The sequence below is a fragment of the Nanorana parkeri genome, unplaced genomic scaffold (assembly GCF_000935625.1).
Source record: "Nanorana parkeri isolate BGI_ZX_2015 unplaced genomic scaffold, ASM93562v1 scaffold95, whole genome shotgun sequence".
NCBI lineage: Eukaryota > Metazoa > Chordata > Amphibia > Anura > Dicroglossidae > Nanorana > Nanorana parkeri.
In genome coordinates, this window is record NW_017306363.1 from 2,088,338 (window position 1) to 2,107,606 (window position 19,269).

A 19,269-nucleotide genomic window follows, 5' to 3' on the forward strand; every position below is an offset into this window, starting at 1 on the left:
TTGACCTTGGTCACCTAGGGATCTATTTATAAACATTTATATTAAATAACATCTGTGAACGTTCTTTGTGGGCGAATAATGCCAAAGACGAAATTTCTTTAACCACTTGCTGTCCGGAACAATTTCTTAAAGGAGAACTATGGGGTAAGTGTTTTTCCCCATAATTCTCCTAAGGGTCACTGGAGGACATAAACTAGCATCCTCCCGTGACCCAAAGCTCAGTATATCGCAAGCTACAGCTCGCGGTATACTGAGACCGCCGCAGCCGGGACGGATCCCGACATTACTTTTCGAGATCCACCCAGCTGCGTGAGTGACAGCTGGCTCTGCCTTTCTAGAGGCAGAGCCAGCTGTACCCTCCCCATCCGTTCCGCCAGTCAGCGCTGGAGGATCGGACAGGGGAGGGGGGGAATCCCTGCGGGGAGTGGTGACTGTCAGTCACGGCTCTCTGCAGGCACAGGATCCAGAAGTGAGCGAGTGACGGTATGTGTTCGCTCACTTACCGATCTATTGAGCCGACGTGTGACAGTTTCATGGTCGCACGTCGGCTCGAACTGTGAAGATGAGTGATTTTCACTCACCTCATAGTTCTCCTTTAATTTTCGCACACACATGATATGAATTTTTGGCTAGAAAACAGGTTAGTACCCCCAAGCAATGATCTATTTTCTGAAAGCAGAGGCCCTTTAGAATAGAAAAAGGCTTGTCGCAATTTCTTATGTCGCACGAAATTTGCGTAAATGTTTATCAAAGCAATATTTTTAGGATAAAATACACTAAAATGAACTCTAGTGCACAGAAACAGAATATAATGCCCAATTTTTTGAAGTCTATCCAAAGGCCCGCAATGGTGAAAAATTATGGTACTCAAAATTGCCCATAGGCAACGCTCTAAAAGCCTTTAAAAAAAAAAGATGCTTTTTATTAGGTTATCAAATTTAGCAAAAACTTAGACAGGTCACAAAAAGGGATAACCCGGGCAACATACCCAGTGAGATAAAATCAAAAAAAATCACAATGAGTTTACAGTCTCAGTACAAAAGATAAATTACAGTCTCAATACAGGCATAAGAAATTCAAGGATACACACCGATGTACAATGAACATGGGGAGTCAGCAGGGTAACTTGGAGCTCCAGGCCGCATTCTATAGCATGAAGTACAGTTATGCCGGATCAATTGCTGTAGAGGAAAACCATGGTCCCCAGATAAGTTCAAAGCAGTCTAGGCTACCCCTCTGTGCATAGGTAAGCTTGTAAAGAGGTAGGGACTGATCGACCAGTTTTTTCCAGCAACTTAGGGAGGGTGCCGTGGGTCTGCCCCATACCAAAAGGATGGCCTTCTTAGCGTAGAACAAAAGTAAACGGATGAGGGTCTGAGCCCTAGCATCCAACATCAGTTCACCAAAAAGGCCTAATAGACAAAAAGTGGGATTGCATATATTGGGGAAACCCAAGCCAGTCTCCATAAAGGAGGTGATTTCAGACCAATACGTACGGATATGTGGACAAGACCAAAAGGAGTGGAAAAAATCTGCCCTTTGACCGCAGCGCTTAAAACACTGCGGCGTGGGGCGGAGACCTAAAAGTCTTTACTGCTCATCAATTTAGAGTTAAGGGAGAACTATGAGCTGAGTGCTTTCCACTCATCCTTATAGTCAGAGCCGACCTGTGACAAAGAAGCTGTCACAGGTCGGCTCTATTGATCGGTAAGTGATCAGAAACATGCACCGATCTGCTCACTTCCCTGATCGTCTCCCTGCAGTGAGCGGTGACTGTCAGTCACCGCTCTGCGCAGGGATTCCCCTCTCCGATCCTCCAGCGCTGAGTGGAGGAACAGACAGGGAGGGGGCAGGCACAGCTGGCTCTGCCTCTAGATAGGCAGAGCCAGCTGGCACTCATGCAGCTGGGTGGATCCAGTATTGTCGGGATCCGTTCTGGCTGCGGCGCTCTCAGTATATCGCGGAGAATAGCCCGCGATATACTGAGCTTTGGAATCAGATAAAGAAGGCTTGTTGCACTCCTTGCCGGAAATCCCCATATTCAGGGGAAGGGTGCTTGGAATGACTGTGGATGGCCCCGCCAGTTGTAAATTGTGTAAGAGAAACGTCACCAGCACACCAGATTCCTTAAAGAGTCATCAATTGTAGATTTATTGCAAAACTCATGTCAAATACACAAGCAGGGTTCCTTCATCAGGCATAGCATACTGAGCTTTGGGTCACAGGAGGAGGTTAGTATATATCCTCCTGTGACTCTAGAGAGAACTATGGGGAAAAACACTTACCCCATAGTTCACTTTTAACAACAAATTATGGACCTAGAATTATTGCACTCACTCCGACATTCACGGCAATAACTAACATGTGGCGCGGTCGTTGTTTACTTACACACCCTACGCGCACAATTTAATTTGCATGCAGATGGCAGGGGCGTAGGGGATGGTTTTACATTTTTTGTACATTTTTATTTATTTTATTTTTTTGTTTTTGTATCACTTTAAAAAAAATGTTTTTCACCTAACTTTATTGCTATCACACAGCAGCTAACATGTGACAGCATTTGGAGGTGACTTTTAGACCCCAGATATCATCCCTGGCCTCCAATATAGGAGATCGAGCACAGCATTGTGTGTGTTTTCTTTAAACGGAATCTTCCTCTGGAATACAAGGGGAAGTTGGGTGTTTTAACCATAATAAACCCTGTCTGAACTGTACTGGCAGGCTAAAGATCTAGAAGCATTTTATGTTAATGAGAGGAAGCTCATAGTGTCTGGGCTGTCTCTATAATGAGGCAGTCTGAGTCAACTCATGGGGTGGCAGCAGGCAGTGTGGCATGGCTGCTCTGCTGCACAATGTTTGCAGTGTGCCTGCTTGCCCCCTTTCTGGCCAGAGTGGCTCAGGTTGCTAAGAGCCGAGCGGGGAGATGTCTAAGGACCATACACATCTCCCCGCCCAGCTCTTAGCAACCTGGGACGCTCTTGCCATCTTCCCCCTAAGCTTCTGGCAACCAGTGACATCACTGGTTGCCAGGAATTTGGCAGGATACTGCGCCCGTAAACCCACCCCTGCGCCCCACCAACTAAGGTGGCAAAAAAGCTAAGGACGCCCCTGATTGTGTCCCTAGTCTTTCAATAGGGAGAGCCAGAGTTTCTTCTCACTTTGAATTTGTAGAGAGAAGCTTGAAGTCTGTCCAAAGGCCCACTCAACAGAGACACCTAAAAAGGTCAAAAAGAAAAAAAAAATGTTAAACAAAATTATTTTTTGGCTTGTCATGTGAATAGGAACACATACAAAACATATAGCGGGAGTCAAAATGTGCCTGCAATTGTGGAAATTCATTTTAAAGTCACGAGGAGTTCTTGTGGCGGTTCCCATTGTTCTTTCACCATCGTAGCCATCGCATCAGATAAAGACTGCTGTCAAAGCAAAACTTTTTAGCTGCTCGAGAACTTGTGTAAATGGTTTCCTGAAACGTGCTGCATTAATCAAAGCAAAGGAAGTGTGCAATGCTTCCGTTTTTAGCATACACCTTAAATGAAATGAATGTACAGTATATAGGTGAAGTGCAAGGCAGAGAAGATAGAGTATCGGACACTGACATTTGGACCATAAAACTGGCACCTTGATGTTTACCTAAATTGTAATGAAAATTACGGGTCGGGGCATCTAATTCTTGTTGTTTGACTCTTTTCTCCTCTATATTTTATGCTGTATATTTTTTGAAATATATTTTTATTATAAATATTTTTTGTTTGTTTGAGCTGGTTTCAGTCACAGCACTGTGTCTTTTGATCACATTGTTATCTTCCAGTTTTTCTTCCTGACTAGTCTTTTTTTTGTATTCTACTCATATCCTTTTCTCTGGAGTTTTTTCCATTCATGAGTACTTTCTTTTCTAGTAGAGCACAGCAGTGACATGCGGTACCTTGTTTCGGGTGAGGCATTCCCCAGCACGTCCCGTCCCGCCCCCTGCCAGCTGAAGCCCCGCTCCTGGCAGACTAAGCCCCACCCACCAATCAGTCCCAAAGCTAGTGTAAAGAAGGAAGGGAGGAGACAGGGAGGAGCCTCCCTGTCCCTCACTTGCTCGTCACTGCTAAGGCATCGAGATCTATGGCCTCAGTGGTTTTTTTTTTCTTTTTGGCTTTGCCATTGGTCCAAGCCATCCACAGAGCTCACGCCTCTAACAAAGAGTAGAGGCTGTGACAGCTCTGGCCTCAATAGTTAGGTTACACAAGCAGTGGGGAAGCCCGCTGCTGTGTAACCGAACTACCTGTCAAAAGCTGGATGCAGCGCTGCCTGTAATTAACAGGCAGCACTCCGTCCATGACAGGTTACCCAGCGGGGAGGCTTTCCTTGCTCTGTAACCTGCTAGAAGCCTATCTGAATGGAGAAAAAGCTGTCAGCTTCAGACTTGAAGCTGACAGGTTTTTCCTCCATAATTCTAGGTGAGGCTCTGCCTCCCCTGCCTCACCCTGCCTCCCCTGACTGTGCTCCCTGGTGTCAGTCTGCTCTGCCTCCTCCCCAGTGGCGTCGGCACCAGCACGCTTCGTTTGCCATAGGCTTTTCTGTCATGGCGGACGGAGACACAATCTCTTCAAAGATGGCGGCCGTTGGGCTACTGCGCATGCGCGGGCGTCTGATGGCCATATCTTTCATTTAAAATCGGCAGCGGCGTTGGTTATTGCTGCTGCCGCAACTACTCTGACTGCTCGTCCACGCTACAGGTATAGGGGTAGAGGGCATGGGTTCCTTAGGTAGCCCTGGCATGTGCAGGGAATAGATCTTATGTCCTGATGTGTTTCTCTCTCTCTCTCTCTCTCTCTCTACCACCAGAGCTATGGATGACACAGCTGCCACCTCAAACACTGCCACACCAAATAGGTAAGGGCCAGGTAGGTGGTTCTTCCTCAAGAAGGAGAAACAAAAAGGATGGGGTGGTAACAATCTCTTTAATGTTATTACAGCCCACCTCATGAAGCCCACCATGGTCGGAGGCACTCCAGACACAGATCTCGCTCTCCCAGGAGGCATAGCTCTCACGAGCGCAGTCGATCCCACTCGACCCATGGGTCTGCACATACCCACCGGTCTGCCAGGGGGTTCCCGCGACATGGATGCTGGGTCTGCGGCAAGCAAGCGCTGCCGGATAAACTGGTCTGCCAGGATTGCCTGAGCGAAGCGACACAGGATCATAACTCCCCTCCTAGGGACATAGCGGCCATGGTAGAGCGTTACGTGAGGGAATGCATAAAACAGATGGCCAGGCCAGTCCCTCCAGGGCCCACTATTTCACCTCAGCAGTTGGATCGCTCTGTGGATTCCAATGAGTCGGACTACGCTCAGGAATGGGGTTGCTCAGCTTTTGATTTTTCCCTGGTTGATTCCTATGTCACAGCGGTCAAGGAGGCGCTAAGCTGGGAGGATCCGGTCGCTGAGGCGTCCACAGCAAGAAAATATTTCCCGCACTTACAGAAGGTGTCTAACACCTTTCCTTTTAAGGAAGAAATAAAAGGGATCGTCTATGAGGAATGGAGGAAGATAGAGAAGAAACCAAATCTGGCCAACCGGTTAGCCAAGCTGTACCCTCTTAAAGAGGAGGATATCTCCAGCCTAATTAATCCACCCGTGGTGAACGCTGCAGTTATGCGTCTTGCACGCCATATTACGCTTCCTATGGATAATGCAGTCTCCTTTTGGGATCCCTTAGAGCGCAAGATCGACCTAGATCTGAAAAGAGTGTACTCAGCCGCAGGAGGCGCCTGCCAGCCGGCAATAGTTCTCAAGTCAGTGTCCAGAGCAGTGGCCTTCTGACTCAACAACATAGAAAGGGCACTGCGGGAGAATGTGGACACGGAACAGATTATCTCTGCCCTTCAGGACTCTGGCTTAAGCCTTGGGTAGAGGATAACTCCTCTAAGACCGCCTGGTGCAAGATATCCTTTGATGGATCCAATCTTTTTGGTGGGAAGCTGGTCTTCTGCCGCAGAATAAGAAACCATTTAAGCGGCCGGGGCAATTTGCAAACAAGAGGTTTTCAACTGACAGGTCAAGAGATGCTAGATCCTATCGCCCAGGCCGTGAGTTCCGACGCAACTGGAAGGGCACTCAGTCTTCACTATTCAAGTTCCCTAAACAGAACCCTTCTTCTGGACAGGATGCGAAGAAGTCTTTTTGACAGTTATGGCTCCCCACCACCTCCAGTGGGTGCTCGCCTTCGTTTTTTCTCCCAGACTTGGAAAGCTGCCATCTAAGACACCTGAGTGCTGCATACGGTCTCAAAGGGGCATCGTTGGAGGTTTAACCTACACCCCCCCCCCCCCCCCCCCCCGCGTGCTCGCTATATTTCCACGCAGGTTCCAGACTCCTCAGAGCGGAAAACGCTTTTTCTTCACTACATTCAGGCCCTGCTGGAGAAACAGGGAATCACGCCAGTACCTCAAGAGGAAAAACTCATGGGAGTTTATTCTCCTCTCTTTTTAGTCAAGAAGAAGTCTGGGGATCTCAGACCAGTATTGGACTTAAAAAGGTTCAACAGGTACATCGTTGTCCCACGGTTTCACATGGAATCGCTCCAAACCATCCTTCCACTTATAGGACCCGGGGACTGGATGTCGTCCATCGACCTGGCGGACGCCTACCTTCACGTCCCCATCCATCCCAGGTTTCAGAGGTATCTCCGCTTCTCCTTCTGCGGTCTTCATTTCCAGTTCTGCTGCCTCCCTTTTGGAATCTGTACAGCTCCCAGAACCTTCACCAAGGTTCTCCTTCCGGTCATCGCACTTCTTCGAAGCAGGGCCTCAGAGTGAATCATTACCTGGACGATATCATCCTTCTCGCCCAGGACAAGGTGTTAATGGTTCATCAACAGACTCTCCTTTCCACGCTCCAAAGGTTCGGGTGGCTGGTAAACGACCACAAGTCACAGCTTACCCCGTCAAGATCCATGGTCTTTCTGGGGGCTCTCCTAAACACGGCTCGGAATACCATCTCGCTCCCAGAGGGAAAGGTGGAGAGTGTTCAGCTAAAAGCTTTACACATGATGTCCGTTTGTCGGACGCCTGCTTCAAGATGCCTCAGTCTGATCGGGACGCTCTCATCCACTATTCCAAAGGTAAGGTGGGCGCACTGGCATCTGAGGGGTTTTCAATTGGGGTTTCTACACCAATGGAACAAGGTCAGTCTTTCTCAGAACATCAGGATCTCCCACAGGATGAAGTCATCCTTATGGTGGTGGACTCGACGGCAGAACCTCCTCAAATTCCACCTGATCTCTCCCCCACAACCAGTCCTAGTCACCTCGGATGCCAGCCATTCGGGCTGGGGGACCACTACAACCATCTGGTTGCTCAGGGCGAGTGGAGATTCTCGTCAGCTCGTCAGCTCCAACGTGTTGGAGATGAGGGCAGCCTTCCAGGCGCTGCGAGCATTCGCCTCTCACCTACAGGGCATGTCCGTTCAAATGCAACTGGACAACAGGGTAGCGGTGGCATACATTCGAAGGCAGGAGGGTACCCACAGCCGCTCAATGATGTTGGAAGTGGAGCCTGTCATGTGCTGGGCCCAGGCGAATGTATGGAACCTCCAAGCAGTGTATCTACCAGGACACCAGAACACCCTGGCCGACTACCTCAGTCGCTCCATGGTAGGGACGCACGAGTGGTCCCTCCATCTGGAAGTCTTCCGTCAAATAGTCACGAAGTGGGGCCTTCTCCAGATCGACCTGTTGCCCCTCCGGTGAACAGGAAATGCGCACGGTATAGGTATAGGTATGCCTATTCCCCTCTTCCCCTCATAGGGAGACTTCTTCAGAGGATATCCCGCTTTCAGGGGGTGATCATAGCAGTGATTCCTTATTGGCCGAGGAGGCCTTGGTTCCCCCTGCTTCTGCACCTCAGCCTGGAGCCTGCATTTTTCTTCCCACAGAGGGAGGACCTTCTCAGTCAGGGCCAGTTCCTCCATCCTCACCCATCCGCTCTGAGGTTGGCGGCCTGGAAAGTGAGAGGGACAAACTACTCACCTTAGGCTTCTCCCAATCTGTGATCAACACCTTGCTGCAGGCCAGGAAAGGTTCTACGAACTCTACCTACCAACACATTTGGCGTAGATTCCTCCATATGGCCGCCAAGGACGGATTTGACCCATCTTCACCTTCCATCAATCATGTGCTCAGTTTTCTCCAATCGGGGCTGGACCTGGGCCTAAGCTAGAACACCCTCAGGGTCCATGTTTTTCAGCCCTTTCTGCACTCACGAACATCAGATGGTCGTTTAACCCGCTAGTGAGGCAATTTCTCAAAGCATGTCTTAAACTGAAACCTCCCAGAACATTGTCCTTTCCCCAATGGGATCTGGCGGTGGTGTTGAAGTCTCTTGCACGCTCTCCATTTCACCCGTTGTCACAGGCCTCGGTATGGCACCTCACTCTCAAAGTGGCATTTCTGGTGGCTATTACCTCCGCAAGGTGTGTCTCTGAACTGCAGGCGTTGATGGTAGATCCACCCTACTGTCTGTTCTTTCCGGATCGCGCTGTACTACGCCCCAACTCGACCTTTCTACCGAAGGTCGCTTCTTCATTCCATATGAACCAAGAGATCGTTATCCCTTCCCTGGTGGGAGAGGCCGGGGAACCTCACCCGCTAGATGTCACTGCCTCGCTGAGGCACTATATCGAAGTCACACGTGGCTTTAGAATCGCTTGGAATCTTTTAATTCTCCCTGGAGGCGCTAGGAGGGGCCAGGCGGCCACCAACAGAACTCTGGCTTCATGGCTGGTAAAAGTGATCCACAAGGCGTATGTGGTTCAAGGCCTTCCAGCACCCCAAGACGTTAGAGCACATTCTACTTGAGGAGTGGCCACTTCATGGGCAGCATCTGCCAGTGTGTCAGCTGAAACAATTTGCAAAGCAGCTACTTGGTCTTCCCGAAGTACTTTTGTTCGGCATTACCGAATGGATCCTGCTGTTCTCACCACTGTAGCCTTTGGCCGGACGGTTATTTCCGCTGGCTCCTCTGTTTAGTTATACTCCTGTTATTAAACTTCCTTTTGCAGTACTCCCTCCCTGTGTGATTTCTATGTCCCACTGTGTGCTGCCATGATGTGCCAGGAAAACGGAAAATTGTATACTTACCTATCGGTAATTTTCCTTTCCTGGTGCATCATGGCAGCACACGGGACCCACCCTGCATGGCTCGTGATTTTAACAAGAATGAGGGACCAAGCCACAGGGGTCAAGATTTAAAGAGGGCTTGTCCTATGGGGTTAAGAGGCGGAGCGTTAACCCACTGTGTGCTGCCATGATGCACCAGGAAAGGAAAATTACCGATAGGTAAGATACAATTTTCCGTTATTGTGATGTTGGGGAGCTCACAGAGCACTCAGAGTTTTTTCAATTAACAAAAGTCTTTATTATTCTTTCAACAGTAGATAATCAAGGAAACGCAACATAAAATAGCTTGTTCTCAGCAGAATATATACACCAAGTTGTCCCACACACTCACGGTGTCCCAGTCTTTTAATAGTTTTGTTTTGCAGCACTGCTGCTCCGACCACAATTCGCAGGGCCACTGTCTGTTTCCTCCAGACGACCTCAATAACGTGCTAACTAGGGATGCACAAATACTTTTCGAGTACCAGTGCAGATACTTGGCATTTTCATGAGAACTACCAGGGTTGCAGCGGTTGCAGCTGGGACCTGGCTCTGGCACTCCACCACTGTCCTGAAATCATTAGTCTGTATTGTTTTAGAAAAACTGTCACATGACAATAAACAAAAATGTATCAGTACTCGTACTTGTAAGTACTCGGCAAGTACCAGTACTCGTACTCGCAAAACTGGTATCGGTGCATCCCTTTATTTATATTTATAAAAACAAAATCATACATTAAAACAGAGCTATACAAATCCCAGGAGCTCCGTGTGCTCCTTACAAATGACAGCTGCCTCCTAATTTTTGAATTTTTCTCTAGTGTAGTCTTAGAGCTCAAAAGTATCGGTACATGTACACGTACTTGTACCGAGTACTGTACTTGGTATCTGTGCAACCCTAGTGCTAACGCTGCGTCACTGGCCTCCACTCTGATTCCTAAGTGGAGTTCTCCTGTCTCCCAGGTGGGGCCCTCAATACATCCCAGTACCCTCTTCATGAGGGTTGTACACAGGTGGACAATTAGGTGCTGGTCGCTACTAAACCATGAACCCAGGAATGGAGATTTCATCCCACCCAGACCTCTAAGAAATCTCCCTGCTCCAGGATCCCAACTATGATCCAGAAAACCTGGAAAGGACTAAAAAGCCAGCTCTTTCCTGATACAAGCAATTGCTTCCTGGAGCCACTCAGCCCCTCTGGCTGAGAATCCTGGGTCACTTTGAGGCCACATAACACCGTGGTATTGCCATGCAATGCCACTATATATATATTTGTATGGTGGTGCCTCTTAAAATAAAATCTGTATATCCTAAAAATGAGTAGGTTAGGAGATCCAGAAGCCTAAAGACACAAATTAACCCTCCTTACTAGTATCGGTATCGTTGCCGATGCTGAGTATTTGGGGGAGTACTCGTACTCACCCAAATGTTCCGATGTCTAGCCCGATACTTGAGCTTCTGGTATCAGGAAGCTAGGCAGCAAGTCATTACACGCTGCCCTGCTTCCTGATTGGCTGGGAAGCCAGCTCAATTCACCCCTTTTCACAAGGGAGCATGGAGCCGGCTTCCCGGCCAATCAGGAAACCAGGCAGCATGTCATTACACCCCTCCCCTGCCCCGGCTTTCTGATTGTCCAGAAAGCTGGCTTAATGCTCTTGGCCAATCAGGGAGCCGGGCAACACATCATTACACGGCACCCAGCTTCCTGATTAGCCAGAAAGCCAGCTCCATGCTTTCTCATCACCTGGTGACGAGGGACCACGGAGACGGCTCCCCTGCTAATCGGGAAGCCGGGTGGCGAGTCTTTACACGCACCCGGCTAATCAGAAAGCCAGGTGGCGAGTCATTAGACACCGCCTGGCTTCCTTAATGGGACTTCCAGATAGCAAGTGAGGGACCTAAGGGAAGCTGAACATATTAAAAAATTAAATGATTAAAAAAGAAAAGTTAAGTGTCGGTATTGGTGCTTAGTAATTGGCGCATTCTCATGAAAATGCCCAGTATTGGCACCAATACCGACACTGGTATCGGTGCATCCCTAAAAAAAAGCAATTGTGTAATAACATGCACAAAAACAAAAGAAAAAAAACATTAAACGTCCACATGTGCTTAGGTATAAACATACCTGTGGTTGCTGTTTCAAACATGTTAAATGAATGGGGGGAGGAAGCTGCCCGCGTTGTTGCAGAGGTGTCCCCTGCTCCCATGAGCTATACAGTGGCATGGGAGGAGCAGTGCAGTGAGGCTCTGTCTGTCTCCAAAGCAAGGAGCCTGTCATGTTTTTTTAGACTGGCTGGCCCGCCCACCCACGTCGTCAGTTGCTAGGCAGAGGTCGGGTGATCACTGAAGAGCCCCCCCGGTTGTTATGCCACTGGGTTTGGAGCTGCGTATAGTCATGTGTTGGTGACGTACAGTGGGTTCGAACTGGCCGCATCCGTCACATCATTCGCCCATTGAAAAAATGTTCCAACAGCTGGACTTTAATCTAGTGAATATTGTTGGAGGGATAACAAGTTATCTTACATATTTTTCTGGCACTTCATCTTACTTTCCTGGCACAGTATCAGAAGGTGATGAAGCGGTTCCCTGTCCATAGGATGCATACATAGGTCCATACCATTGATTAAATTGGTTGTGTATTCGTTTTCTTAAATAAGTTCCCTACTGTAGAGAAACAAATCACTGACAACTGTAAACTTACCCAGAGGGGTCAGGATTGCAAAAGAAAGACCCCTCTGCTTCAGCCAAGGTGTATTCTGGCAGGTTTACCACCATCGAAAACAAAAATCACTATGAAACTCTGAATCATAGGTTTGTGATAAGTGCGTGTCCGAAGTGTGCTTGGTCTACCTCTGCCACTCCTTCCATTGATTGCATATGTATGCTTACTTAGTGGTATAATGCCATCGGTTGTCTATCTCCAGTTTCTGTTTGTTTTTATATAAAATATTTCAAACTCCAAGTTTCCAACTTTCAGGTTATGTTGGAAATGGCTGTACCAGTGTATTATTATTATTATTATTATACAGGATTTATATGGCGCCAATAGTTTGCACAGCGCTTTACAATATAAGGAAGACATTACAGTCACAATTCAATTCAAGACAAGATGGTAAGGAGGGCCCTGCCTGTGAGGGCTTACAATCTAAAAGGGAGGGGGAAGTGATACATGAGGAGGTAGCTGTGCGGGGATGATTGTTTGAGAAAGTGATTGTTCAGTGGTTAGGTTGAGGTGGGATAGACTTCCCTGAAGAGATGAGTCTTAAGGGATCGCCTAAAGGCAGTCAGAGTGGGAGATAGTCGGACAGGTTGGGGTAGAGAGTTCCATAGGATGGGAGAGACTCTAGTGAAGTCCTGGAGGCGAGCATGGGAGGAGTTGATGAGGAAGCTGGAGAGCAGGAGGTCTTGTGAAGAGTGTAGGGGACAGTTATGGTATTACTTTGAGACCAGGTCGGAGATATAGCCGGGGCCAGAGTTGTGTATGGCTTTGTAAGTGGTTGTTAATATTTTTAATTTTATCATGACAGCGGCAGGATTTGGATAGTGAATGGATGTGGGGAAAAAAAAGGTGAGGTCCGAGTCAAGGATGACACCTAGGACCTTGGCATTAGGGGAGGGCTGGATAGTTGTGTTAACAATCTCAAGGGAGCTCAGTTTTTGAAAGGTTGAGTTTTAAGAAATGTTGCGACATCCAGACTAATATGTCAGTTAGTAGATTAGTGACACTAGAGGACACAGAGGGGGAGAGTTGCGGAGTAGAGAAATAGATTTGAGTGTCATCGGCATAGAGATGGTATTGGAAGCCATGTGAGGTTATTAACTGACCAAGAGAGGAGGTGTAGATAGAGAAGAGAAGGGGTCCAGGACAGAGCCTTGGGGGACCCCTACAGTAAGAGGAAGAGGCGGGGAGAAGGTAGATTTGTAGGTGACACTAAAGGAGCGCTTAGATAGGTAAGAGGAGAACCACATTAAGGAGATTGGTGTGAGATTGTTAATGTCGGTAGGGTCCATTGATGGTTTTTTTGGTATTGGGGTGAATCAGCAAAAGTTGATTGTGTAGACTCGGGGGCAGGGACCCAGAGAGCCTTGGTGAGACCCCACAAAGCCATTGTGAGACCCCATGCAGCCCTGGTGAGACCCTGGAGCCCTGGTGCTTGTGAGATCCCACAGTGCCCTGGTGAGACCAGGGCGCTGTGGGGTCTCACCAGGGCTCTGTGGGGTCTCACCAGGGGACTATGGGGTCTAACAAGGCTGTTGAGACCCCACAGAGCCCTGCTACCCTGGTGAGACCACCTCGGAGCCCAGGTGAGAACCCACAGAGCCCTTGTACCAGGGCTCTGAGGGGTCTAATCAGGCTGGTGAGACCCGACAAAGCCATGGTGGGAGCCCTGGGGAGAAAGAGCCCTGGTGGGACCCTACAGAGCCCTGGGGGCCTTACAGAGCCCTGGTTTAACCAAGGATCTGTGGGGTCTCAACAGGGCTCTGAGGGGTCTCACCAGGGCTCTCTGGTTGTCCCACCAGCCTGGTTAAACCCCACATGGCTCTGGTTAAAGTAGGGCTCTGTTGGTTCTCACTATTCCTGGTTAAACCCTACAGAGCCCTGGCAAGACCCTACAGAACCCTTGTGTTGGTGAGACCCTACAGAACCCTGGTTTAACCAGGGCTCTTTGGGGGTCTCACCAGGGCTCTGTGGGGTCTAACCAGGCTGGTGAGATCCCTTGGAGCCCTGGTGAGACCCCACAGAGCCCTGGTTTAACCAGGGCTCTGTGGGGTCTCACTAGGGCTCTGAGGGGTATAATCAGGCTGGTGAGACCCTACAGAGCCCTGGTTTAAGCAGGGCTCTGTGGGGGTCTCACCAGGGCTCTGAGGGGTCTAACCAGGCTGATGAGACCCCACAGAGCCCTGGTGAGACCCTACAGAGACCTGGGTTATTCAGGGCTCTGTGGGGTCTCACCAGGGCTCTTTGGGGGTCTTACTGGGGCACTGTGGGGTCTCACCAGACTGGTTAAACCCCACAGAACCCTGGTGAGAACTCCTGCTATATGGAGTCTGAGATGTTATTCCCTTACAACATAAATGGGGACGAGATAACAAATTAAATTTTTCTATGGTTTTTCTCAATGTGGCCACAAGGGGGCGAGCTGAGTTCAATTATCTTCATGGAACAGGAATTTAAAGCCGGAGAAATGATATTTAGAGGGTGACATAACTCTCAACTGTTTATTGGCAATTATAGAATAATGGACGTCCTGTTGTCCTTTTGCTTTCTGTTCCTGAAAAGAGAGGTCATGTGAGCAGACCAGAGACTGATCTAATATTCATGAAGCCAATTGTCTGATCCTTAGCTTGCCCTAGCCTGTGTATAAGACAGTCTTGTATTACAGCTCAGAGCCATGACTATTATACTGTATTTGTAATTCTGTATTTATTGTGATCAGAACTAAAAAAATATGTGTTGTGAGGTAAGTATGCTAATCATATGAATATTATGTAATCTCATATCCATCCAGGAAGTGGCAATGCGAGTTCCTTAATCTCCTTCCTATTAGCAGTGGTTAGCGCCTCTGCCTTGCAGCACTGGGCGTCCCTGGTTCGAATCCTGGCCAAGTCACTATCTGCAAGGAGTTTGCATGTTCTCCCTGTGCTTGCGTGGGTTTCCTCCGGGTACTCCGCTTTCCTCCCACACTTCAAAGACATGCTGGTAGGTTAATTGGCTCCTGTCTAAAAGTGCCCACACACATGCGATAATCGCTGCGGAGCTGTGTCAGTGACAGCCAGCCGCTGCGGAAGATGAGAGCGGTGTTTGGAAAGAAGGAGGAGCCGGGGCCCGCCTAAGAGCAACCCCGCCTCCTCTTACATCACTGGCCAGCGACCTAAGAGCAGGTGGGGCCAGTGATGTAAGAGGCGGCGGGGCCTGTTGATAGCAGAGGAGGTGGGGCCCAGGACGGAACAGGAGTCGGGGCCCGGCGACCACAGAGGCGGACAGCACTGACAGGTAAGAGATCTCACACCCTGCAGAGCCCACTATAGAGAGTCTATGGTGGGCTCTGGAGGGTCACTCTCCGGTGGGCTCTGCGAGTGGCATAACTAGCAATCACGGGGCCCCATATTTTTGCTATGGGGCCCTGTGATTTCTAGTTATGCCCCTGGCGGTGCCCGTATGTTCAACGGCCAATATGGCCACTGCTCGTTCTGCAAATGAATTTATGTATGTCCGAATATAGTTTTAGTATATTTGGACATATAATAATTTAGGTATTTCGGATTTGGACGAACCGCCGAATCAACTGAATTTTGTTGATTTTCAGATTCGTCCGAATCCGAATGCACATGTCTAGTCTCAGGAGGGCTGTAAAGGATCTCTGGTGGGCTCTGCAGGGTCTCAGGCTGAGACCACCGTAGACCCCACAGAGCCCACCATAGAGCCCACGAACCCCACCATAGACCTTGCACAGCCTACCATAGACCCCACACAGCCCACCATAGACCCTGCACAGCCCACCATAGACCCTGCACAGAGACTCTCAGGTGGGCTGTGCAGGATCTATGGTGGGCTGTGCAGGGTCCCTTTCCCTGCACGTGTGTTGCTCCTCTTACCTGCAGCTCCCCAGCATGCCTCCAGGACATGCCGCTTCTTCCTCCAGCCTGGAGCCACCCGCAGTTTCTTCTCCAGCCCGGAGCCGCCCCCAGCTTCTTCTTCCAGCCAGGAGCCGCCCAAAGCCTCTTTCACCCAACAGCTCATTGTCAGGCCCCACCAGCTGCCGCCTGATTAGGCAGCCGAGGCTGCCTGATTCTGTGCGCCTGGCTTGCCTCTCTGATTTGGGAGCGTCATTTTTTGCCGCCCCCTGCAAAGTGCCGCCAAAGGCAAATGCCTCTGGTTGCAGGGTGGGGAATGTGCCTCCCTGGAACTAATTGGGTCAGGAGGAGGGGGTGGCGGTCAGAGTTTAGTGTGGGCTTGGGCAAACTGAGTTCTCATCAAGGCCAGTCTCATTACTAGTTACCACTTCCTGTAAAAAAAACTCTGTAGTTCAAGCTGCAATGTACATGTGCTAGTAAAAGAGTCAAATAAACAAAGCATATTGGTTTCTATGCAAGGTGACAATCAGACAAAACCAGCCTTAAAATGGACCTTTACCCCCTTTGACTAAAATGCACATCAGTATACAGCTCTGCATGCTGATATGAAATCATCTTACATTCATTAGCTAAAAAACATATTTTTATTTTACTTACAATAAAAACATTCCACTTCCTGGTCTACTTTTGGCACGAATGATGTAATTGTGCCCAAGCATTGCATTCTGGGGAGGTTACATCAGCAAAGCATTGCTGGGAAATCTCATCTGTAATCTCATGAGATCTCAGGGAAAGGCATTTTCCTCCCCTGAGATGATGTGCATGGTCACATGTCCTAGTCACATGTGCCAGAGTTCCAGGAAGTAAAATGTATTAATCTGCCCTTAGTAAACATGGCCACTGTCAGAAGACTGGGGAAGAAAAGAAAAATAAGGTATGCAAACAATAAAAATCCGGCAATTATCTATAAATATCTGTTTGTAGATTGTCATTACTAAACATTTCTAAAGGTGCCTTTGTTGTTATTTTGAAGATATGGGTAAGGCAACTTTAAGGCAAGTTCTACTTAGCTGTCTCTTTAGATGACCCATGGTGCTCTGAGAAGCCTCAGTCACGTTTTACAATTTTATTTGGGAAATATCATATTTTCAAATAGTAAAATATATATTTTTTAAAAATCAGTCTAAACATTATTAAAATATATTAAAAGTAACCCAAAACCATAACAAGTGTTTTTCGTTTAATTTCAGATAGAATAGAATTTAGAACATCTGTCTATTTTTAATGGATGGATGTAGCACCATTTAGGCGATTTCTCCCAGCTTCCTGGTCCTGGTGATAACAGCGTCATGGGACAGGAAGTAATGGAAAATCTCTAACAGGGATACAGCAATAAAAAGCTGACAGAGGTTTTAATTCTTCACCACACTACTGAAAAAAAGTTTTGTGTCCCCTAAAAATGAAATTTTCCTTCACTTCCTGTGTTGCTGACAACAATGTCACAAGAACGGGAACCAACGGGAAATTGGCCATGGGAAGGAGGCCACAATGAGCATTCCATCAGAAATTAGGCCACAATGAGCATTAACAAAACAGATGTCCTAAAAGTTACCCACTCAGTCCAAAACTAAACATAAAATACATTGGGGGGAATTTATCAAAACTGGAGCAGACAAAAACTGGAGCAGATGTGCATGGCAGCCAATGAGATTCTCTCTTCAGTTTGGTCACTTAAGATTTGAAAATGAAAGAGAGAGGCTGATTGGTTGCCATGTACAGCTGCTCCAGATTTTGTCTGCTCCAGTTTTGATAAATTCCCTTCATTTTGTTTGCAAATCAAGTTCACCATATGTGCATATAAAAAAGGAAGTACCGTATTTTGCGGTCTATAAGACGCTCCGGACGATAGGACGCAGGGATTCTGTGACAGAAATTGTGTCACAGAAGCTGCAGTTAGTGACCGCTGAGACAGGTGGTGCTGTGATTAGAACACCACCGTCTCAGTAATCACACAGAGCAGACGAAGAACGACGTTCTTTGTCTGCTCAAGGGGCTCTATGATGTGCTCCTATGGGGGACCGTGACGGGTCATGGTCCCCCAGAGGAGCAGGGGACCCCCGAAAACCACGGCGGAGGGCGGACACGATCGCCGCCGCCACTCGATTTAATACAAGGGATCTAATTACTAATTGTACATTCAGGAGCAGGGCTGAATGTACAAAAAGAAACGATTTGCCCGGCGCCCGAAACTGTATGTCCAGGGCGTCGGGCGATAGGTATTCGCTCCATAAGACGCAGGCACATTTTCCCCCTCATTTTCGCTTCTTATGGAGCGGAAAAAAAAATACTGGTACATCTTAACAGCGTTCATCTTGTGTTCTCTGCAAGGCATCCCAATAAAGTGTAATTTTCTGTGGCTGGACACCATGCAATGTCACAAGGTTCCGAAAGGCACACACAGAGAAAGTATGTTTGCTTAGAAGAAATACTCGCTTCTGGTGAAGTTCCTGCAGCGTGATATTCAATTTGTCCAGACACATACCCATGTACACATCCTCCAGTTTAAAGAACGGTACAGAGAAAGATATTTTGTAGATCCTTTGGGCAACATCCACAGAGAACACGTAGCCCGTACCTGAACAAAACGGGGGGTATTTATCACCATCATACTCTTTCCTACTTATGTACCACTTGCTGCGTACATCACGTATAGGGGCATCGTTTAGCTTTAAAAACCCTGTGAAGAGATTTGAAGTCTGATTTTTACGCATGAGCAATTCCACAAGGTAAAACGTATTGACAAACATGTCAGTGTCCGTCTTCATGATGTAGTGGGTCTGAGGGCAATATTGAGTAACCCATTCTAAGCCCATTAATGTTTTCAAAGTTAGGTTGTAATAGGTGTCTCGGAAGTCTTTTTGGATGAAGTCTTTGTAGGTGTTAAGTTCTTCTGAAATAGGGTCTTCTTCTGTACTAGGAGTGGAACTGGTGCCAAGGAGGAAGTAGGTGACCACTCTCTTCCCATGGATGAGTCGCTCCTTCCCCCATGTATTGCGGATGGCCATTCGCACCTTCTTCTGGTCGTGTGCCGTGGTCACCAGCAGCACCAAATATGGAGGGTTTTGTTTGCAGTTGGCTTCAGGCAGCTTTTTGAAGTTGTTCCTTTTTAAACCATCGTTGTACATGAAGAAAGCAATCATGCTTAGACAAGGAAATAATAGGAATGTCACAAAGATCACCTTCTTCCGAGCCATCTGACAGATAGAGAAGGAGAAATGTCAATACAGTTTGTGGCAATATTTTACAGTAAGGATTTATTTATTTATGAAGTTGACAACTCTGCAAGTTTATTCCTATTGCTATCTGTGCTCATGTCAGGGGATATTTCCTTCTCTTTCTGACCTGGCTTGGGGGGAGGGCCAGGGGCGGACTGGGCCGGGGGGCAGGGTGGCAATTGCCATCAGTATGCGATCCGGGATGGCTGGATCTGGCACTGTAGAGGGTCGCCCGCGGGGGCCTCCCGAGGTCAGTCTTGAGGAGCGAGCGCC

The 19,269-nt window shown here is 48.1% G+C and overlaps 1 protein-coding gene across 1 annotated transcript; it reads right to left on the reverse strand.

Moving 5' to 3' along the window:
- Nucleotides 1–579: 579 nt before the first annotated feature.
- LOC108783978 (beta-1,3-galactosyltransferase 5-like) lies at nt 580–18,984 on the reverse strand. The gene is made up of 2 exons (XM_018552696.1): nt 18,076–18,984; nt 580–593 (listed from the first exon to the last, which is right to left on the reverse strand). The coding sequence occupies exon 1, from the start codon at nt 18,973–18,975 to the stop codon at nt 18,079–18,081; it is 897 nt and encodes a 298-aa protein (XP_018408198.1). The 5' UTR covers nt 18,976–18,984; the 3' UTR covers nt 580–593; nt 18,076–18,078.
- Nucleotides 18,985–19,269: the final 285 nt, after the last annotated feature.

Excerpts from the sequence above, each read along its gene's own strand:
- LOC108783978 (XM_018552696.1), bottom strand. The coding sequence starts at position 18,975 with ATGGCTCGGAAGAAGGTGATCTTTGTGACATTCCTATTATTTCCTTGT.